The sequence below is a fragment of the Ambystoma mexicanum genome, chromosome 7q (genome assembly GCF_040938575.1).
Source record: "Ambystoma mexicanum isolate Mex_15411 chromosome 7q, UKY_AmexF1_1, whole genome shotgun sequence".
In the NCBI taxonomy this organism is placed as follows: domain Eukaryota; kingdom Metazoa; phylum Chordata; class Amphibia; order Caudata; family Ambystomatidae; genus Ambystoma; species Ambystoma mexicanum.
The window spans coordinates 1,009,504,987-1,009,528,410 of record NC_090941.1 but is presented as its reverse complement, the minus strand read 5'-3'; the positions used below and the strand labels follow the sequence as shown (position 1 = coordinate 1,009,528,410).

At 51.6% G+C, this 23,424-nt stretch overlaps 1 protein-coding gene across 4 annotated transcripts in view; it reads left to right on the top strand.

Annotated features, from left to right (window-relative positions):
* The window catches only part of ARRB1 (arrestin beta 1), a 1,358,416-nt gene that overhangs the window by 729,893 nt on the left and 605,099 nt on the right, over positions 1-23,424 (top strand). For 2 of the 4 annotated variants that reach the window (XM_069640204.1, XM_069640202.1), the window contains exon 1: positions 7,440-7,706. The exons of the other annotated variants lie outside the window; for them this stretch is intronic. In XM_069640204.1, the coding sequence (XP_069496305.1) occupies positions 7,455-7,706 (252 nt within the window). In that variant the 5' untranslated portion in view covers positions 7,440-7,454. Of the gene's footprint in view, positions 1-7,439; positions 7,707-23,424 lie in introns of those variants that run through there. 4 annotated transcript variants of the gene reach the window in all.

The window sequence follows — 23,424 nt, the reverse complement described above, 5'->3', positions numbered from 1 at the left end:
TTTTGATGTTGCTGCTCTCTTGCAGTGACGTTTGTGTTATTAATGTGGTCTTTGTCTAGTTAGTGACTTTTCTATGCTCTTTCTTTTATTTGTTTCTCAGGGAGATGTGGTTGAGCTTTTAGTTGTGATGCATGGTTGGTTTGTGTTGTGGTGGTGTGCTATTAGATGGTTGTTTTCTCAGAGTGTCTAGTTGCTCATTGTGAAATAACAGTATTTCGGTTTGTTGTTTGGTTGCTAAGTGTAGTTGAGCAGGTTTGTGCTCAGGGGTGGATGGATGCTTCACATTTTAGAGATTGTGTAGCATGTTTGTAACTGGCACATTGCATTTTATGATGCGCTTCCAAAAGGACATACATCTGGATGGTCTGAGTGCTGTCAACCTAAGGATCCTGCAATAAAAGTGGTGGTTTCTGTATTGGTTTATTGAGAAGCCACCCTCAACACTGGGAGTTTCTTCCTTCCCCAATCAAGGTGTCACACAACAAACTGTTTAATGTCAATTATTTTTTCAGCCCTATTTCAGATTCATCTCATGCACCTTGGATCTCTCCCCCTGTGACACCAAAGAGTCAAGAACCAGGCCGGTGTACATGAAATATATTTATATTTATTTGAATTTATAGGTACTAGGGATCACACTAAACTACACCTGCCACCTTCTTTGTAGATCACAATTAAATTAGTTGTTACATAAATAAATCACACAAGTTGGTTGGGAAAAACAAATCACAATACTTAACTTTATCCCGATTTCAAGTCAAGAAATAATCAACACTTGCCAGTGAAAAAAAACAATTTACATATGTAAATTTGTTCAATTTCGATGTTCCTGTGTGCTTAAAAGGCTAGCAGTTTGGTTTGCAGATTTGTACAAATGCTTATGGCAATTATTATTTCACCCACACCTTTGCTTTAAAATAAACACAGTGTGATTTAGCAGTTTGTTTCTCAGACCCCACTACTTTGGTCTGTGTGGAATGATTTAGGAATTTTGGATATCAGACCCCTTCCCCTTTCACTTAAAAGCCTGTGGTGGGGAAGCTGGATGGAGAAATTGGGATGATTTAGGAATTTTGGATTTCAGGCCCCCTCTCCACTTAAAGGCCCATGTTAAGGGAAAGTTGACAGTTTAAGGATTTTAGTTTAGAGGCAAGGACAACCCTATTCTTAAATGAAGTCAGAATTAACAGAAAAAGTAGGATTACCCAATTACATTACAAGCTATGGTTTTTAGTGTACACTCAGAATGAGCTTTGTTAATTTCACATGTTAACAAAAATCCCCCCTTTGTGTTTTGCTAAAGGGGAATTAATTAAATTAATGTTAGTAAAATAGCCTACACAGTTTTGACCCCTCCAACGCCCGCCCACTATAAAGGGAAAGGATATAAGGCAAGCAGATTCCCCCACCATTCACTTTCAAATTACTCAATTCTACTTGCATTGAAAACCTTTGTTTAAAGTTCAGGAAAGTCATCTGCATTTCAGGACCCTCTTTGAGGACAGGGCAGGGGTTTGTTAACACCACTTTCAAGGATGTTCCCCAGCTCTTCACCATAGGATCCACTCAGCTTGTAGGCTGTTTCCATGCGGCTGTAAATTGGTAATTTTTAACAGGTCTCCTCTCTCTCAAAGTGCATCCACTTTATACACCAGTGATGACAGCATCAATATTTCAATATTTGGCCATGCCCTGCAAGAATTCTCGTAAGCAGGATTCAACAATTACCCTTCTCTCTCCCCACAAATCCAGCTTCTCTCTAAAGATTTGGTTAGGAGTCTAGCACAGAAATATGGCAACTACCATTTGAAATCCCCTTTTTTCATGCCAAATTTTGCCAAAAGTAGCTAGATGGCAATACTTCATAATTTACTAGTAACTACCATGATGTATACATATTGTGCTTCAGCTAATCATAGGAAATTAAATAAACCAACAGCCAGGTCAACACCATGTTGCAGGGGTGCGTGGCAATTTTCCGTTATTTATACACAAAGTATAATAGATATAAACATTCAATTTATTCTCCAAATAAATCATTGTATTCCCCACCAGCACACCTATTCTTAAATTTGGGACATGTTCAGAGCAGACAGAAAAACATTTTAGCTTGCCATTACTATTCCATAAGTCACAGGTGGATGAATTTTATTACAACAAAATCATATGGATTCTATCTTAAAAATGACACATGCAGTATGACTTATAATAGTCCTTTTAAACTAATGGGAAATCTTCATGGGTATGAACATCAGAACTCTCCTGCCTTCAGGCTATTTTCCATTCCTGGCCAGATTGTGAACTGTTATCTACCATTTCGATCTGCAAACCTTGTATTTTCTTGTGTTTTTATCTCAGGGCTCAGCTTCCCTTGATTGCACAGCTCCTTCCCCGCATTCCAGTCACACACTAGCTATGCCATTGGCCATTCTGTTGTTTGAAATTGGTGAGATACAGGTTGTAAGTAGGTGGGCTGCAAAAACTTCAAAATAATTCTCTTTCCTGACCAGTAGGCCGTTTTGCCCGCAGTGGGAGAGTCCTTAGTGAAGTCTGCCCAACAACAAAGAAAAGGGTCTGCCTTGGGCCTAAATTAAATTCACAAGTGACCCATGGAAACAAAGTGGCTTTTTGTTTTCAATTGTTGCCGGTATTTTGCATGTGAAGCATAATATACATTACATCTTGTCAGCACTCACTAAGTCTTTTCCCTGATATCTTTATGTTAACAGGGGAAACATTTTCTCATGACTTGCTTTAAAACTGCAAATGCACATGCAAAGACATTTCAGTGTCAATGTTTGAAAATCCTGCTTTTTCTTCTGCAACTGTGAATTAAAAGGCTGCTTTTCCTTTTGTAATGACATATAGCACTTTTTCACGTAGCACGTCCTTGTGTTACTTGCAGAAACCCTCACAGTCTGCCTTAAATAGCCTATTTTCAGTGTGAAGGTATTTTAGGAAGGCTGACAGGTCATTTTTCCAGTGCGGCACCTCAGTTATGTTTGTTGGGGCCTTTGATTAAATCCCACAATTCTTCTTCCTTACTTCATGTTGGGAAACTGGCTGCCAAGCAAGGCACGCTGAGAATTGGTCCTCACTCCACACTTGCCTCCCAAAGAACACACAAGCAGTCTGACCTGCTTGCAATTTATTTTATTTTGTTTATTTGGTTTTTATAATGTGCCTATACACAATGTGTTTCCAGGCGCAATCTATGGTAATTACTCTCTTATTCATCCGAGGTAGTGCTGGCTCCAAAAAGCACTGTAGCAGGGGTGCACAACTAGTTTTGCCAGAGGGCCAAATGTACCTTACAAGCTATCTACCGGGGGCCAGATTTTTTGTGTGGGGTAGCCGGCAGGGGCACGTGGTGAACTTACGACCCCCCCTCAGACATTTATAGTAAGTATGTGCGGGAACAAATGGGCATTTTGAGGTGTAATTCTTGTCTTTATTGCTATTTGTGCTTTCAATTCTGTAGTACACGTTATTCACAAGCCAGAAGAAAAACTGATTTGGCCCTGGGTTTCGACATGTTATCAATAGTATGAGAACAGAATCATCCCGGACGCCCAGCGGCAATAACCTAACAGAACTGGCTGTCCTGCAGGTGAAAAAGAGATGTGCAGATGTGGCTGATGAGTGATCTGCCCACATTGACTACATGACTCCACACGCCACCACAAAACACCTCTGCTTTCAGAGGTACTGCCATAAAAGACTTCAATACCCACTATCAACATAGCTTTGTCACTGGGGCAATAAATGAATGTTCTCTTTACAATACTTTTATTTGAAGCATCATACAAAGGTGGTGTGTACAGGCCCTGGAAAGAAAATATAACCAATATAGTTTTTTTCTATACTGCGTATTACCATGCTTTATAGCACTAGTGTTGATAAAATTGTGTGCTAAATTGGAGGGGTGTAAATATTTCCCCCAAATATGCCAGTGTGATGGAGAGTAGCAAGGGAGCCTAAACCAATCAAGAGGTGTTGGGGTTGCAGGGGGTCTTCCTCCCCACCACCCCGGGAATAATTTTAAAACGCAAGCACACACAATGACATTCATAATTTAAATTAAAGTACCTTCTGACCTGGTCCTGATGTTTCCTCCCAGTGCTACAGCTCCTGCGTAGCATAAAAAAGAAGCAAAGAACGCTTCCTGGTTCGTGCACATGAACCCAAGAGCCGGAGCGCTGATGACTAAGAGCCCATCTCCCTTTGCATGTGGTAGGAGGCGCAGGAGCCCCTCCCTCATACATACACACATGCAGTTTATCAGCCAGCATCCCCAATGGGCCATTCAAGGTTGGGGAAGCAAAATGCCCCTTTTTTACATGGCTCACTGGATAAAATCCAATGAGCTGCAAACTCATCCTTGGCCTCAACCGCGGGGACCACATCTCTCTAGCCCTAAAATGCCAGCAACATGTCAGGCTTCAAAGACTTTCATAATTAAGTGCGGCCAGCTTTGTATTTTGTTGCTTGAAGTGGGCCGCACTTCATTATGAAGTCCTGTTTTTCAGGGGGCCGCAAAGCACAATAGCGCGGGCCTCATATGGCCTGCGGGCCGTATCTCGTGCACCCCAGCATTATAGCTTGCACAATAGGTTAAGCATACACACAATTCACTAGCAAGATCAAACGTGTTCACAATTAACTGCTGCCTCTGGATTTAGGTCCTTCTCATAATACTTTACTAGTACTACTACTAATAATAATAATATGCTGACAACGTCTACTGAAATGGTGTTTAATGTTATGTTTGTCATGACAAGAGGCATAAAGGCTTAATGCCTGAGTGCCCAAGGCTCAGCTTTCATCCTTGAGAAAGGTTCCTGCTTTAGAAAAGTACAGTTCACTGATGCTTTGCCATCAGTTATAAAGAGCAAGATTTCAATCTGATGTAAAACACGCTGGATCGCAAAAAAAGCAAAAGTGTCCTGAGGGAGCAGCAAAAAGGCATGGACTCTCTACTGAAGGGATGTGTGCTTTGGTCAATGAACTTGAACGTAGTCTTCATATTCCAAGCATCCAGCAGTGAGGAAGGTGCCAGGCAGCCGCGCCACTGCTGCCAGAGGGAAGCTAAGCCACACACCCTGGGGCTGCTGTTTATTGGTCTTTACATGACGAGGTCGAGTTGCAGGGCAAACTTTTCATGTGTTCATTCAGTGGAAACACATTATCTTATATGTAACCGGCTTCTCTCACTTTCTCTTTCCTCATTGGCTCCTCACCGTGTCATCACAATTGCTACCACCATTGAACGTTTGACTGCGTAAATAGTGATCTTATTATATCCTTATAGTAGTGAATGCCAAAACAAACTGAAGCTTCTGAAATTTGAGTACATCTACAATGATACTATTTTAGAATATCTGTTAGGTTAAAAATGTATATGGTGCATACATGTTCTGCTTAAATCGACATCCGTTATAGATATTTATGATGGCATAAGCTACGACCTTGCCTGTAAGCAATGCCTGCATTTCCCCATGGCTGGTCAGAGAATGTGTCGCTATGGCCGCGTGCCTCCCCTCACCCCCGACCAATCCTGGCCACCTGCAGGAGGGAAGAAGAACCAAGGGGAGTGGCTCACTGGAGCAACTCCCCCCAGATACAGGCCTGTCGAACAAACAACGCTTCTCTGAAAGAAGTGAAATTCCCTCTAAACAAATGTCTGCAAGATCCCTTATGCATGTGATGGGCTCAGTACAGCGATATGCTCCTACATGGCAATCTCTGGATCACCAGATGTGTTGGACTACAACTCCCATCAGCACTAGCCTTCATAGTGAATGGTAAGGATGAATGGAAGCCAGAGTGCGAAACATCTGGAGAGCAGCAGGATGTAGACCCCTGCTATGGGGGTGGTATCACTGCACCTGTGCAACGCTGCTTGCACGTGCATTGCCCCGAAGTGATTGTGTGCATGCACACAGCTTTTTGCTAGGTTTAAAGGTAGCACAATACTGGCCATGATTCCTCATGGTGTAGGTGTATTGTTTCTTTCAGTGTTATCAGACAAGGAAACATGGTTTAGACCTTTGCTGCTGCAGAGTAGGTGTACAATTCCAGTTACGCTACATTAGCTGGTTGCCACTGAAACCAAATTAGTGAATGCTCTCAGTTGTGCCCTCTAAGTGGTGTTACTGTGGATCCTCGGATCTGATTGTCTGATATGTTTTCACACCTAGTTTGATGATATGACTAAATCCGTTTTGCTGATATCATTGTTCACTACATGGGAAAAGTAGAGTGCAAGTTGTAACTCAGGTCCACCTTCTTAGGCCATCAAAGGATCGGATTCCCTCACCAGTTGGTTCTAAATAGAAATCCCAAGTACTCGCTCGCTTGGTCACTCATTCCCTCATTCACCCATGCTGATCGGAAGCAGTGCCATGCCTGCACTGGGACACATGACATGAGAGGTTATTTATAACGCGCTTAATACCCAGAGGTTTCTAAGCGCGGGCCCGGGGACCGAACCTGTGTTGCTCAGCGGCTTCTTGCTTCCAAGGCGAGCACGTTGCACCTGAACTATCTGCCCGAAACATGCCGACATGAATGCAGTGCCATGGTGAGAGCTCATCTCTGGAAGTAACACACATAAAGTCCAATCTGACCCACATAGCACACACTCAAATCACACACCGTTGCTATGCATGCAACCCCATCTCTGTCCTACAGGCCTCTAGACAGGCCACCAGTGCTACAAGACCACACCAGTGGCAATGTGGTTATGTTATCTTGCATTTGTATACCGCCTCCTGTCATAGGTAATGGCTCTGAAGCGCTTTGCCTGTCAGGAGGAGTGTGACAGAACATGTAGTAGTGGTGGAGAGAAGCAAAGTCGTGTAGGTAGTTGCCATGTTGCATACACTCTCTAAACGACTTAGCTACTCACTCAGCTGCACGGCCGCTAGTCACTCACTTCGATAATGCATTTTCCTATATGTTTGAAAGAATACACTTGCTTCCCGTGAAAAAAGCACGTGGCGGAGATGTTTTGTGAATGAAATATTTGGTGGCACTGGTAGTGCTCATGCGGATGACCCCACTAATGGGGCTCGTGGTCGACTGCCATCGCCAGCCCCATGCAATTACCAATTTGCAATCAGAGGATATAATGCAAACCAGACGGCGCACAGAAGTCACTGGAATCTGGCAATGTGAGGAGGAAACACATGCAGAAACATTGGCGCTGCATGGCCGTGGCGTAAGGGCTTCTGTTCGAGTTCATGTAGCGTACGTGGGGGTCGTCGGAGCAGGGTCTACTCCAGGGCAGTGATTTCGTGGCCAACAAAGAGGGGGGCGACGCTACCAAGTCAACAACTGGCGTAGAAGACGATTGAACACAAAACCGAGGCTGCCCCCGAAGTCTGGAAGCGGGCGGCTTCTGTGTGGCCGATGGAATGTCGCAGCGGGAAGACAACTAGCCGTGGACGCCGATGAAAGCCGCGTCCAGGATCCGGCGGGTCAGCATGAAACTAGGGACCAGAGAAAAACCCGGGAAGGAGGGGCACAGAGACGCAGAGATAGAGAGGCAGAAGACCCCAGAAAAGACCCCGCTGAACAACGCGGCCAAGACCTCAAGGAAGAACCTTGGGACCAGGAAAAGGGTTTGCTTTGAAGAAGGCTTGGAAGAAGCCGGGGTCTTGCATGTGGGAGCGGACGCCCCGGAAGAGGAGGTGCAATGCAAGGTGAGTGAGGAAACTGAGAGTGTGGGGTTGAGAATCAGCAAAATGCCGCTCTACAGGGCGACAAGGCATTCTTAAACACTGGGGGTGGAGGGGTGTTTTCGGCGTGGTTGTTTTTGCAGCAGCTCTGGGTGTGTTGGTTCTGCGGTGCCCGGGAACCCCCTGGGAAAAGCAGTCTCTAACAAAAATTGTCGGGAGGATAGCTCAGGGGCAACGCACTTGTCTTGGAAGTAAAACGAGGCGGCGCAACACAGGTTCGATTAGAAACCTCTGAGTATTAATGGTGTTATAAATAATCAATTGCAATTTTAACACCCTTTTGATGGCCATGTCCTAAAATCTAGACACAACCCCTCCCCCCCAACCCCCCAAGCAGGAAATGCATATGTTGGCTCCCCTGTGGTGTTGTCTTTGCAAACTGGAAACCCTGCATTGCATGCAGGGAGAAGGCAAAGAGCCTCCAAGCACCGAAACAGGGGCTGTTCACAGAGACATGTGCAGCAACAACAGCCAGGAAAAGACATTAAAGGGTGCTTGATAAAAAGCAAGTGTGAATCAGTGGTCGAAGTGAGCAGGAACGGCCGAGAGCGGGGTTTCACTACTTTTATTTTTTACTGTTAACAGCTGCACTACTTTTTGAAACCATTTACACCGTTCGCCAACTGTTCTTTGTGACGTTAAAGCACACTTATCCACTTTACCACTGCATATCAGTTATAGCTGAACTGAAATCTGTTTCAACTCAATTGGCTGTCAACCAGCATGACTGCAACCCTTAAAAAATGCATCGCACGTTGCTCCATTCCTGCCTATTCTGTCCTTAGTCGGAGTCACAGTTCCACAACTTTTTTGGTCCACTTTTATCACTGGTGTGAAGGCGTTAAAGGGGTGCCAGACGGTCTAGTGGTGGGGGACGTGCAGTATAGACAGGTCTGCAAATGCATCGCCCACCACTGCTTCTTTTGGGTCTCAAACTGCAGCTGGTGGGCACGGTCGGGATTTCACATTATAATTATGGATCCAAATACTTATATGTGTTTATGATTGGTTATTTATAACAGGCTTAATACCCATAGGTTTCTAAACACAGACCCGGAGCTCGAACCTGTGGTGCCCGGGGCTCGAACCTGTAGTGCTCCGTGTCATCTTGTTTCCAAGGCGAGCACGTTGCCGCTGAGCTATCCTCCCGACACTTTGGGATACATATTTGGATTCGGAATTTAAACATCATCCAATTGTGTCTATGTGCCTTAAACTGAACCTTAAAAGTTAAAATTCATCAAGTGCTTCCCTTGGAGAAACCAAATGCTTGTGTGTGCTCTATGTCCACTCCAAGGAGCTAGCAGGAAGGGCTTGTTTTTGGAAGCAGCTTCTTAATGCAATGCAAGTTGGTCAGAGTACAATTTCTCTGGGAGTGTGTGCAGTGCAGGAGGTTAGTGGGGTTGGAACTGTTAGATGTTAGGTTCACCTGTATTTTTATTTATTTGAAGAAGAGGGAGGTCAATTTCGATCAGAAATTACTTACAATTACACATTAACAGATGGTGCAGGTATTACCCGGAAAGGAGCCTGCTGAATAGCGCAAAGATGTGAACCAGTGCTCAGCCACTTCATGGGGATGTGTACAAAGAGGCTCATACATGAGGGACAAAGACAGAACATGTATGATAGCTAAATGAGTTTTGCTGGCCTGTGATCGATAAAGAGATATTGACTGATTTTCACGCTCGTTAGTCAATCTTAGGCACCAGGGCATCTCAACCTACTCGCATTTAAGGGAAACAAGCCACATTGCAGCAGAAGGTCTTTGCAAACAGGGTGTCCCTAATGATTACCTCACTATATACAGATCCTATAGTAGAGCCAGTGATCGAAGTGAGCGGGAACGGTCGGGAGAAGCGTTCCTCTACTTTTATGTTTATCTGTTTACCATTCCTCTTTTTAAGACCATATTCTATGGAGGATTTGACCATTCATGTCCCTGTGCAAGTGTAAAGTTGTAATAGGGGCCTTAGATACTAGTCACTTAGACTATTGCAATGCTCCGGCTGCAACACCTTGTCACATGTTGCACTAGGCTTCCGCCGACCCTCTCCCCTGCCGAGAACGCAGTTCCACTACTTTGTTCGGTACACTCCTACCACTGAGTACAGCACCATCATAGCGAGCTAACACTGTGCTAGTAGAATGAGGACACCAAACCATTCACAAGGAGTTTTCATTGGGTAGAAAAGTTTGAAGCCCCTGCCTTTTTTATAGAGGTCAGAGTACAGGTAAGAAGTGATGTGAGGGACTATGCTGTACCCACACGTGTTTTCACACTTTCATTGTCTGCTGCGTGTGCATTTTGTGAAGCTGCTATTGAAAACATGTCTACTAGTGCAGGGCATCTAGACTGGATATTGATCTATGGGTCAGTACTTATAGAACCGTGTTGCACCTCAGAAAGTCAGATCGCCCTACAGCACAGCATAGGCGGTGGCTTTCGAGCAGGGTCAACAGAGGACGCTTGAGAGAAATATTGACTTGCCATTGTGCACACATGAGTTTATTTCCAATTGCGCGTGCACATGGAAGTACAGAAACAACGCACGTATTCTGAGAGTGCACTATTTCAGAACAGTGACCCTACACACGCATGGCTATGTGAACGCAGGTGCACTGCTTTGAAGCAGTGGCCATGCTGATAGATATCAGGGGGCATAGTCCCGTCTCTATGTTTGTCCGTTGTCTTTATGCTCCCGCCCTGATGCCTGCGGACTCTGGCGCACTATAAACAAACAAATAAATAAACACATGTTTGGGAAGGCACTGACACAGATACAATTGCATCCTTCATTCACAAAGGGCTGCACCTCCACCTGCAACAGTCCCTGCACTGATTCTCATCACACCTGCATTCCATGTCAGGATCCAGATGTGGCTAAACACGTGCTACTACCAGGGTCCAGTCCGAACCCCTCACACTACTCCTCTGATGCAAATGGAAATGTACCTGCTTTTCTTTTCATGATCATTTCTATTTGTTTTACTTTTCTTTTTTTTTTTACATTCTCACCTCACAATTGGAGGAGAGAATGCGCAAAGGTCGTTTGCTGAGCTAGGCGGCTTAAACCAGTGACAGAAAGTGCTCTCACCGTACCCACCTGGGTGGGAGGCTGACCCCAGCCCCCGATGCATGCGGGGGTCAGAGAATCAAAGCCTGATGGTATATCTGATAGTGCCCTGACTTCAGTAAGGGTGGTGAGTGAATGACCCATGCACCACCAGCAAGTTCGTTCTACACCCCTCAAGCCTCCCCGCTGTGACTCTGACACAGGGAAGGTGGGAACTGCAGGCGCTGGGATGTATGGGGCAAAGTGCATTCTGGGACCCAGTAGCTTTGCGAATCGTGGATTCGCATGAGCTTTATAAGGTGTCCGTTTTCGCTGTGTGTGCCCTCGCATGGTGCCATCTTGTATTTATTGTTTTTTTTTTTTTTAATCCAGCAAACCCTTGACTTGTTCTCAAATACCCTGACTCAGGAATGGTGACAGGACACATTTCAAAGCTCACTAGTGAATATATTAATAATGCCAGGCATAGCATGTAAAGCACAAGGCACATTTAATTATTCAATATTTCAAAACAAACTTGCACCTTAATAAGTTACTTTCCGAACGAGAGACAGTATTTGTATGTTTTTGTGCATTATTATGTTTCTTTTGTGTTTGCTTAAGAGCAGGGTGTACTGTTGAACTGGAATGGCTTACACAGCAGGCAGTGACAGTGAGCAGAGCCAGCCCAGGGGTAAGGTGCATTGTGGGATGCAATGATGCACACTGGGAGGTGAAGAAGTATGAGTAGGGACATATACCAGGGACAGGGACCGGTAGACATGACAGCATCTTTAACATTGAACCCTGTGTCCCATATTTACATGTTAATGAATTACATGAAGTAGATCTAAAGGCAGAAGGGAAGAGACGTGGTGTGACGGGTGGACATCCGGCATGCGTGTAAAAGCCCCAGATCTTTGTGATTGTTTTGAAACACCCCCTTTCAGTAAACTCCATGCCAAAAGCATAGTACACACCTGTGCGCTGCTGCTTCTGTAGCCTGAGCTGTAGCCCCTGCTCTCCTGTGGCACAGAGCAGGTTCAGCGGTCACACATGCCTAGTTGCACATCTGCTGGCGACAGTCAAGTCACCGCAGTGCAGATGTGGCATTAGTACACACCTGTGCGCTGCTGCCTCTGTAGCCTGAGCTGCAGCCCCTGCTCTCCTGTGGCACAGAGCCGCTTCAGCGGTCACAGATGCCTAGTTCCTCATCTGCTGGCGACAGTCAAGTCACCGCAGTGCAGATGTGGCATTAGTACACACCTGTGCGCTGCTGCTTCTGTAGCCTGAGCTGTAGCCCCTGCTCTCCTGTGGCACAGAGCAGGTTCAGCGGTCACACATGCGTAGTTGCACATCTGCTGGCGACAGTCAAGTCACCGCAGTGCAGATGTGGCATTAGTACACACCTGTGCGCTGCTGCCTCTGTAGCCTGAGCTGCAGCCCCTGCTCTCCTGTGGCACAGACCCGCTTCAGCGGTCACAGATGCCTAGTTCCACATCTGCTGGCGACAGTCAAGTCACCGCAGTGCAGAGGTGGCATTAGTGCACACCTGTGTGCTGCTGACTCTGTAGCCTGAGCTGCAGCACCTGCTCTCCTGTGGCACAGAGAAGCTTCAGCGGTCACACATGCCTAGTTGCACATCTGCTGGCGACAGTCAAGTCACCGCAGTGCAGATGTGGCATTAGTACACACCTGTGTGCTGCTGCCTCTGTAGCCTGAGCTGCAGCCCCTGCTCTCCTGTGGCACAGACCCGCTTCAGCGGTCACAGATGCCTAGTTCCACATCTGCTGGCGACAGTCAAGTCACCGCAGTGCAGAGGTGGCATTAGTGCACACCTGTGTGCTGCTGACTCTGTAGCCTGAGCTGCAGCACCTGCTCTCCTGTGGCACAGAGAAGCTTCAGCGGTCACACATGCCTAGTTGCACATCTGCTGGCGACAGTCAAGTCACCGCAGTGCAGATGTGGCATTAGTACACACCTGTGCGCTGCTGCCTCTGTAGCCTGAGCTGCAGCCCCTGCTCTCCTGTGGCACAGAGCCGCTTCAGCGGTCACAGATGCCTAGTTCCTCATCTGCTGGCGACAGTCAAGTCACCGCAGTGCAGATGTGGCATTAGTACACACCTGTGCGCTGCTGCTTCTGTAGCCTGAGCTGTAGCCCCTGCTCTCCTGTGGCACAGAGCAGGTTCAGCGGTCACACATGCCTAGTTGCACATCTGCTGGCGACAGTCAAGTCACCGCAGTGCAGATGTGGCATTAGTACACACCTGTGCGCTGCTGCCTCTGTAGCCTGAGCTGCAGCCCCTGCTCTCCTGTGGCACAGAGCCGCTTCAGCGGTCACAGATGCCTAGTTCCACATCTGCTGGCGACAGTCAAGTCAGCGCAGTGCAGAGGTGGCATTAGTGCACACATGTGCGCTGCTGCCTTTGTAGCCTGAGCTGCAGCCCCTGCTCTCCTGTGGCACAGAGCAGCTTCAGCGGTCACAGATGCCTAGTTCCTCATCTGCTGGCGACAGTCAAGTCACCGCAGTGCAGATGTGGCATTAGTACACACCTGTGCGCTGCTGCTTCTGTAGCCTGAGCTGTAGCCCCTGCTCTCCTGTGGCACAGAGACGCTTCAGCGGTCACAGATGCCTAGTTGCACATCTGCTGGCGACAATCAAGTCACCGCAGTGCAGAGGTGGCATTAGTGCACACCTGAGTGCTGCTGCCTCTGTAGCCTGAGCTGCAGCCCCTGCTCTCCTGTGGCACAGAGCCGCTTCAGCGGTCACAGATGCCTAGTTCCACATCTGCTGGCGACAGTCAAGTCACTGCAGTGCAGAGGTGGCATTAGTGCACACATGTGCGCTGCTGCTTCTGTAGCCTGAGCTGTAGCCCCTGCTCTCCTGTGGCACAGAGAAGCTTCAGCGGTCACAGATGCCTAGTTGCACATCTGCTGGCGACAATCAAGTCACCGCAGTGCAGAGGTGGCATTAGTGCACACCTGTGTGCTGCTGCCTCTGTAGCCTGAGCTGCAGCCCCTGCTCTCCTGTGGCACAGAGCCGCTTCAGCGGTCACAGATGCCTAGTTCCACATCTGCTGGCGACAGTCAAGTCACCGCAGTGCAGAGGTGGCATTAGTGCACACCAGTGCGCTGCTGCCTCTGTAGCCTGAGCTGCAGCCCCTGCTCTCCTGTGGCACAGAGCAGCTTCAGCGGTCACAGATGCCTAGTTGCACATCTGCTGGCGACAATCAAGTCACCGCAGTGCAGAGGTGGCATTAGTGCACACCTGTGTGCTCCTGCCTCTGTAGCCTGAGCTGCAGCCCCTGCTCTCCTGTGGCATAGAGCCGCTTCAGCGGTCACAGATGCCTAGTTCCACATCTGCTGGCGACAGTCAAGTCACCGCAGTGCAGAGGTGGCATTAGTGCACACCTGTGCGCTGCTGCTTCTGTAGCCTGAGCTGTAGCCCCTGCTCTCCTGTGGCACAGAGAAGCTTCAGCGGTCACAGATGCCTAGTTGCACATCTGCTGGCGACAATCAAGTCACCGCAGTGCAGAGGTGGCATTAGTGCACACCTTTGTGCTGCTGCCTCTGTATCCTGAGCTGCAGCCCCTGCTCTCCTGTGGCACAGAGCCGCTTCAGCGGTCACAGATGCCTAGTTCCACATCTGCTGGCGACAGTCAAGTCACCGCAGTGCAGAGGTGGCATTAGTGCACACATGTGCGCTGCTGCTTCTGTAGCCTGAGCTGTAGCCCCTGCTCTCCTGTGGCACAGAGAAGCTTCAGCGGTCACAGATGCCTAGTTGCACATCTGCTGGCGACAATCAAGTCACCGCAGTGCAGAGGTGGCATTAGTGCACACCTGTGTGCTGCTGCCTCTATAGCCTGAGCTGCAGCCCCTGCTCTCCTGTGGCACAGAGCCGCTTCAGCGGTCACAGATGCCTAGTTCCACATCTGCTGGCGACAGTCAAGTCACCGCAGTGCATAGGTGGTATTAGTGCACACATGTGCGCTGCTGCCTCTGTAGCCTGAGCTGCAGCCCCTGATCTCCTGTGGCACAGAGCAGCTTCAGCGGTCACAGATGCCTAGTTGCATATCTACTGGCGACAATCAAGTCACCGCAATGCAGAGGTGGCATTAGTGCACACCTGTGTGCTGCTGCCTCTGTAGCCTGAGCTGCAGCCCCTGCTCTCCTGTGGCACAGAGCCGCTTCAGCGGTCACAGATGCCTAGTTCCACATCTGCTGGCGACAGTCAAGTCACCGCAGTGCAGAGGTGGCATTAGTGCACACATGTGCGCTGCTGCCTCTGTAGCCTGAGCTGCAGCCCCTACTCTCCTGTGGCACAGAGCAGCTTCAGCGGTCACAGATGCCTAGTTCCATATCTGCTGGCGACAGTGAAGTCACCGCAGTGCAGAGGTGGCATTAGTGCACACCTGTGTGCTGCTGCCTCTGTAGCCTGAGCTGCAGCCCCTGCTCTCCTGTGGCACAGAGCCACTTCAGCGTCACAGATGCCTAGTTGCACATCTGCTGGCGACAATCAAGTCACCGCAGTGCAGAGGTGGCATTAGTGCACACCTGTGTGCTGCTGCCTCTGTAGCCTAAGCTGCAGCCCCTGCTCTCCTGTGGCACAGAGCCGCTTCAGCGGTCACAGATGCCTAGTTCCACATCTGCTGGCGACAGTCAAGTCACCGCAGTGCAGAGGTGGCATTAGTGCACACATGTGCGCTGCTGCTTCTGTAGCCTGAGCTGTAGCCCCTGCTCTCCTGTGGCACAGAGCCACTTCAGCGGTCACAGATGCCTAGTTGCACATCTGCAGGCGACAATCAAGTCATCGCAGTGCAGAGGTGGCATTAGTGCACACCTGTGTGCTGCTGCCTCTGTAGCCTGAGCTGCAGCCCCTGCTCTCCTGTGGCACAGAGCCGCTTCAGCGGTCACAGATGCCTAGTTCCACATCTGCTGGTGACAGTCAAGTCACCGCAGTGCAGATGTGGCATTAGTGCACACATGTGCGCTGCTGCCTCTGTAGCCTGAGCTGCAGCCCCTGCACTCCTGTGGCACAGAGCAGCTTCAGCGGTCACAGATGCCTAGGTCCACATCTGCTGGCGAAGTCCAGTCACCGCAGTGCAGAGGTGGCATTAGTGCACACATGTGTGCTGCTGCCTCTGTAGCCTGAGCTGCAGCCCCTGCTCTCCTGTGGCACAGAGCTGCTTCAGCGGTCACAGATGCCTAGTTCCACATCTGCTGGCGACAGTCAAGTCACAGCAGTGCAGAGGTGGCATTAGTGCACACCTGTGCGCTGCTGCCTCTGTAGCCTGAGCTGCAGCCCCAGCTCTCATGTGGCACAGAGCAGCTTCAGCGGTCACAGATGCCTAGTTCCACAGCTGCAGGCGACAGTCAAGTCACCGCAGTGCAGAGGTGGCATTAGTGCACACCTGTGTGCTGCTGCCTCTGTAGCCTGAGCTGCAGCCCCTGCTTTCCTGTGGCACAGAGTAGCTTCAGCGGTCACAGATGCCTAGTTCCACAGCTGCTGGCGACAGTCAAGTTACCGCAGTGCAGAGGTGGCATTAGTGCACACCTGTGCGCTGCTGCGTCTGTAGCCTGAGCTGCAGCCCCTGCTCTCCTGTGGCACAGAGCAGCTTCAGCAGTCACAGAAGCCTAGTTCCACAGCTGCAGGCGACAATCAAGTCACTGCAGTGCAGAGGTGGCATTAGTGCACACCTGTGCGATGCTGCCTCTGTAGCCTGAGCTGCAGCCCCTGCTCTCCTGTGGCACAGAGCAGCTTCAGCGGTAACAGATGCCTAGTTCCACAGCTGCTGGCGACAGACAAGTCCCCGCAGTGCAGAGGTGGCATTAGTGCACACCTGTGCGCTGCTGCCTCTGTAGCCTGAGCTGCAGCCCCTGCTCTCCTGTGCCACAGAGCAGCATCAACGGTCACAGATGACTAGTTCCACAGCTGGTGGTGACAGTCAAGTCACCGCAGTGCAGAGGTGGTATTAGTGCACACCTGTGCGCTGCTGCCTCTGTAGCCGGAGCTGCAGCCCCTGCTCTCCAGTGGCACAGAGCAGCTTCAGCGATCACAGATGCCTAGTTCCACAGCTGGTGGCGACAGTCAAGTCAACGCAGTGCAGAGGTGGCATTAGTGCACACCTGTGCGCTGCTGCCTCTGTAGCCTGAGCTGCAGCCCCTGCTCTCCTGTGGCACAGAGCCGCTTCAGCGGTCACAGATGCCTAGTTCCACATCTGCGAGCGACAGTCAAGTCACAGCAGTGCAGAGGTGGCATTAGTGCACACCTGTGCGATGCTGCCTCTGTAGCCTGAGCTGCAGCCTCTGCTCTCCTGTGGCACAGAGCAGATTCAGCGGTCAGAGATGCCTAGTTCCACACCTGCAGGCGACAGTCAAGTCACCGCAGTGCAGAGGTGGCATTAGAGCACACCTGTGTGCTGCTGCCTCTGTAGCCTGAGCTGCAGCCCCTGCTCTCCTGTGGCACAGAGCAGCTTCAGCGGTCACAGATGCCTAGTTCCACAGCTGCTGGCGACAGTCAAGTCACCACAGTGCAGAGGTGGAATTAGTGCACACATGTGCGCTGCTGCCTCTGTAGCCTGGGCTGCAGCCCCTGCTCTCCTGTGGCACAGAGCAGCTTCAACAGTCACAGATGCCTAGTTCCACAGCTGCAGGCGAAAGTCAAGTCACCGCAGTGCAGAGGTGGCATTAGTGCACACCTGTGTGCTGCTGCCTCTGTAGCCTGAGCTGCAGCCCCTGCTCTCCTGCGGCACAGAGCAGCTTCAGCGGTCACAGCTGCCTAGTTCCACAGCTGCTGGCAACAGTCAAGTCACCGCAGTGCAGCGGTGGCATTAGTGCACACCTGTTCGCTACTGCCTCTGTAGCTTGAGCTGTAGCCCCTGCTCTCCTGTGGCACAGAGAACCTTCAGCGGTCACAGATTTCTAGTTACACAGCTGCAGGCGACAGTCAAGTCACCACAGTGCAGAGGTGGCATTAGTGCCCACATGTGCGCTTCTGCGTCTGTAGCCTGAGCTGCAGCCCCTGCTCTCCTGTGGCACAGAGCAGCTTCAGCAGTCACAGAAGCCTAGTTCCACAGCTGCAGGCGACAATCAAGTCACCGCAGTGCAGAGGTGGCATTAGTGCAGACCTGTGCGCTGCTGCCTCTGTAGCCTGAGCTGCAGCACCTGCTCTCCTGTGGCACAGAGCAGCTTCAGCAGTCACAGATGCCTAGTTCCACAGCTGCTGGCGACAGTCACGTCACCGCAGTGGAGAGGTGGCATTAGTGCACACCTGTGAGCTGCTGCCTCTGTAGCCTGAGCTGCAGTCCCTGCTCTCCTGTCGCACAGAGCAGCTTCAGCGGTAACAGATGCCTAGTTCCACAGCTGCTGGCGACAGACAAGTCCCCGCAGTGCAGAGGTGGCATTAGTGCACACCTGTGCGCTGCTGCCTCTGTAGCCTGAGCTGCAGCCCCTGCTCTCCTGTGCCACAGAGCAGCATCAACGGTCACAGATGACTAGTTCCACAGCTGGTGGTGACAGTCAAGTCACTGCAGTGCAGAGGTGGCATTAGTTCACACCAGTGCGCTCTTGCCTCTGTAGCCTGAGCTGCAGCCCCTGCTCTCCTGTGGCACAGAGCAGCTTCAGCGATCACAGATGCCTAGTTCCACAGCTGGTGGCGACAGTCAAGTCAATGCAGTGCAGAGGTGGCATTAGTGCACACCTGTGCGCTGCTGCCTCTGTAGTCTGAGCTGCAGCCCTTGCTCTCCTGTGGCACAGAGAAGCTTCAGCGGTCACAGATGTCTAGTTCCACAGCTGCAGGCAACATACAAGTCACCGTAGTGCAGAGGTGGCATTAGTGCACACATGTGCGCTGCTGCCTCTGTAGCCTGAGCTGCAGCCCCTGTTCTCCTGTGGCACAGTGCAGCTTCAGCGGTCACAGATGCCTAGTTCCACAGCTGCTGGTGACAGTCAAGTCACCGCAGTGCAGAGGTGGCATTAGTGCACACCTGTGCGCTGCTGCTTCTGTAGCCTGAGCTGCATCCCCTGGTCTCCTGTGGCACAGAGCCGCTTCAGTGATCACAGATGCCTAGTTCCACATCTGCTGGCAACAGTCAAGTCACCGCAATGCAGAGGTGGCATAAGTGCACACCTGTGCCCTGCTGCCTCTGTAGCTTGAGCTGCAGCCCCTGCTCTCCTGTGGCACAGAGCAGCTTCAGCAGTCACAGATGCCTAGTTCCACATCTGCTGGCGACAGTCAAGTCACCGCAGTGCAGAGGTGGCATTAGTGCACACCTGTGCGCTTCTGCCTCTGTAGCCTGAGCTGCAGCCCCTGCTCTCCTGTGGCACAGAGCCGCTTCAGCGGTCACAGATGCCTAGTTCCACATCTGCTGGTGACAGTCAAGTCACCGCAGTGAACACCTGTGCACTGCTGCCTCTGTAGCCTGAGCTGCAGCCCTTGCTCTCCTGTGGCACAGAGCCGCTGCAGCGGTCACAGATGCCTAGTTCCACATCTGCTGGCGACAGTCAAGTCACCGCAGTGCAGAGGTGGCATTAGTGCACACATGTGCGCTGCTGCCTCTGTAGCCTGAGCTGCAGCCCCTGCACTCCTGTTGCACAGAGCAGCTTCAGCGGTCACAGATGCCTAGTTCCACATCTGCTGGCGACAGTCCAGTCACCGCAGTGTAGAGGTGGCATTAGTGCACACATGTGCGCTGCTGCCTCTGTAGCCTGAGCTGCAGCCCCTGCTCTCCTGTGGCACAGAGCCGCTTCAGCAGTCACAGATGCCTAGTTCCACATTTGCTGGCGACAGTCAAGTCACAGCAGTGCAGAGGTGGCATTAGTGCACACCTGTGCGCTGCTGCCTCTGTAGCCTGAGCTGCAGCCCCTGCTCTCCTGTGGCACAGAGCAGCTTCAGCGGTCACAGATGCCTAGTTCCACAGCTGCAGGCGACAGTCAAGTCACCGCAGTGCAGAGGTGGCATTAGTGGACACCTGTGCGCTGCTGCCTCTGTAGCCTGAGCTGCAGCCCCTGCTCTCCTGTGGCACAGAGCAGCTTCAGCGGCCACAGATGCCTAGTTCCACAGCTGCAGCAGTGCAGAGGTGGCATTAGTGCACACATATGCGCTGCTGCGTCTGTAGCCTGAGCTGCAGCCCCTGCTCTCCTGTGGCACAGACCAGTGTCAGCAGTCACAGAAGCCTAGTTTCACAGCTGCAGGCGACAATAAAGTCACCGCAGTGCAGAGGTGGCATTAGTGCACACCTGTGCGCTGCTGCCTCTGTAGCCTGAGCTGCAGCCCCTGCTCTCCTGTGGCACAGAGCCGCTTCAGCGGTCACAGATGCCTAGTTCCACATCTGCTGGTGACAGCAGCGCACAGGTGTGCACTAATGCCTCTGTAGCCTGAGCTGCTACCCGTGCTCTCCTGTGGCACAGAGCAGCTTCAGTGGTCACAGATGCCTAGTTCCACAGCTGCTGGCGACAGTCCCGTCACCACAGTGGAGAGGTGGCATTAGTGCACACCTGTGAGCTGCTGCCTCTCTAGCCTGAGCTGCAGCCCCTGCTCTCCTGTGGCACAGAGCAACTTCAGCAGTAACAGATGCCTAGTTCCACAGCTGCTGGCGACAGACAAGTCCCCGCAGTGCAGAGGTGGCATTAGTGCACACCTGTGCGCTGCTGCCTTTGTAGCCTGAGCTGCAGCCCCTGCTCTCCTGTGCCACAGAGCAGCATCAACGGTCACAGATGACTAGTTCCACAGCTGGTGGTGACAGTCAGGTCACCGCAGTGCAGAGGTGGCATTAGTGCACACCTGTGCGCTGCTGCCTCTGTAGCCTGAACTGCAGTCCCTGCTCTCCTGTGGCACAGAGCAGCTTCAGCGGCCACAGATGCCTAGTTCCACAGCGGCTGGCGACAGTCATGTCACCACAGTACAGAGGTGGCATTAGTGCACACCTGTGAGCTGCTGCATCTGTAGCCTGATCTGCAGCCCCTGCTCTCCTGTGGCACAGAGCAGGTTCAGCAGTGACAGATGCCTAGTCCCACAGCTGCTGGCGACAGTCAAGTCACTGCAGTGCAGAGGTGGCATTAGTGCACATCTGTGCGCTGCTGCCTCTGTAGCCTGAGCTGCAGCCCCTGCTCTCCTGTGGCACAGAGCAGCTTCAGCAGTCACAGATGCCTATTTCCACATCTGCTGGCAACAGTCAAGTCACCGCAGTTCAGAGGTGGCATTAGTGCACACCTGTTCGCTGCTGCCTCTGTAGCCTGAGCTGCAGCCTGTGCTCTCCTGTGCCACAGAGCAGGTTCAGCGGTCACAGATGCCTAGTTCCACAGCTGCTGGCGACAGACAAGTCACCGCAGTGCAGAGGTGGCATAAGTGCATACCTGTGCACTGCTGCCTCTGTAGCCTGAGCTGCAGCCCCTGCTCTCCTGTGGCACAGAGCAGCTTCAGTGGTCACAGATGCCTAGTTCCACATCTGCTGGCGACAGCCAAGTCACCGCAGTGCAGAGGTGGCATTAGTGCACACATGTGCGCTGCTGCCTCTGTAGCCTGAGCTGCAGCCCCTGCTCTCCTATGGCACAGAGCAGCTTCAGTGGTCACAGATGCCTATTTCCACAGCTGCTGGCGACAGACAAGTCACTGCAGTGCAGAGGTGGCATTAGTGCACACATGTGCGTTGCTGCCTCTGTAGCCTGAGCTGCAGCCCCTGCTCTCCTGTGGCACAGAGCAGCTTCAGCGATCACAGATGCCTAGTTCCACAGCTGGTGGCGACAGTCAAGTCAACGCAGTGCAGAGGTGGCATTAGTGCACACATTTGCGCTGCTGCCTCTGTAGCCTGAGCTGCAGTCCCTGCTCTCCTGTGGCACAGAGCAGCTTCAGCGGTCACAGATGCCTAGTTCCACAGCTGCTGGCGACAGTCAAGTCACCACAGTGCAGAGGTGGAATTAGTGCACACATGTGCGCTGCTGCCTCTGTAGCCTGGGCTGCAGCCCCTGCTCTCCTGTGGCACAGAGCAGCTTCAACAGTCACAGATGCCTAGTTCCACAGCTGCAGGCGAAAGTCAAGTCACCGCAGTGCAGAGGTGGCATTAGTGCACACCTGTGTGCTGCTGCCTCTGTAGCCTGAGCTGCAGCCCCTGCTCTCCTGTGGCACAGAGCAGCTTCAGCGGTCACAGCTGCCTAGTTCCACAGCTGCTGGCAACAGTCAAGTCACCGCAGTGCAGCGGTGGCATTAGTGCACACCTGTTCGCTACTGCCTCTGTAGCTTGAGCTGTAGCCCCTGCTCTCCTGTGGCACAGAGAACCTTCAGCGGTCACAGATTTCTAGTTACACAGCTGCAGGCGACAGTCAAGTCACCACAGTGCAGAGGTGGCATTAGTGCCCACATGTGCGCTTCTGCGTCTGTAGCCTGAGCTGCAGCCCCTGCTCTCCTGTGGCACAGAGCAGCTTCAGCAGTCACAGAAGCCTAGTTCCACAGCTGCAGGCGACAATCAAGTCACCGCAGTGCAGAGGTGGCATTAGTGCAGACCTGTGCGCTGCTGCCTCTGTAGCCTGAGCTGCAGCACCTGCTCTCCTGTGGCACAGAGCAGCTTCAGCAGTCACAGATGCCTAGTTCCACAGCTGCTGGCGACAGTCACGTCACCGCAGTGGAGAGGTGGCATTAGTGCACACCTGTGAGCTGCTGCCTCTGTAGCCTGAGCTGCAGTCCCTGCTCTCCTGTCGCACAGAGCAGCTTCAGCGGTAACAGATGCCTAGTTCCACAGCTGCTGGCGACAGACAAGTCCCCGCAGTGCAGAGGTGGCATTAGTGCACACCTGTGCGCTGCTGCCTCTGTAGCCTGAGCTGCAGCCCCTGCTCTCCTGTGCCACAGAGCAGCATCAACGGTCACAGATGACTAGTTCCACAGCTGGTGGTGACAGTCAAGTCACTGCAGTGCAGAGGTGGCATTAGTTCACACCAGTGCGCTGCTGCCTCTGTAGCCTGAGCTGCAGCCCCTGCTCTCCTGTGGCACAGAGCAGCTTCAGCGATCACAGATGCCTAGTTCCACAGCTGGTGGCGACAGTCAAGTCAATGCAGTGCAGAGGTGGCATTAGTGCACACCTGTGCGCTGCTGCCTCTGTAGTCTGAGCTGCAGCCCTTGCTCTCCTGTGGCACAGAGAAGCTTCAGCGGTCACAGATGTCTAGTTCCACAGCTGCAGGCAACATACAAGTCACCGTAGTGCAGAGGTGGCATTAGTGCACACATGTGCGCTGCTGCCTCTGTAGCCTGAGCTGCAGCCCCTGTTCTCCTGTGGCACAGTGCAGCTTCAGCGGTCACAGATGCCTAGTTCCACAGCTGCTGGTGACAGTCAAGTCACCGCAGTGCAGAGGTGGCATTAGTGCACACCTGTGCGCTGCTGCTTCTGTAGCCTGAGCTGCATCCCCTGGTCTCCTGTGGCACAGAGCCGCTTCAGTGATCACAGATGCCTAGTTCCACATCTGCTGGCAACAGTCAAGTCACCGCAATGCAGAGGTGGCATAAGTGCACACCTGTGCCCTGCTGCCTCTGTAGCTTGAGCTGCAGCCCCTGCTCTCCTGTGGCACAGAGCAGCTTCAGCAGTCACAGATGCCTAGTTCCACATCTGCTGGCGACAGTCAAGTCACCGCAGTGCAGAGGT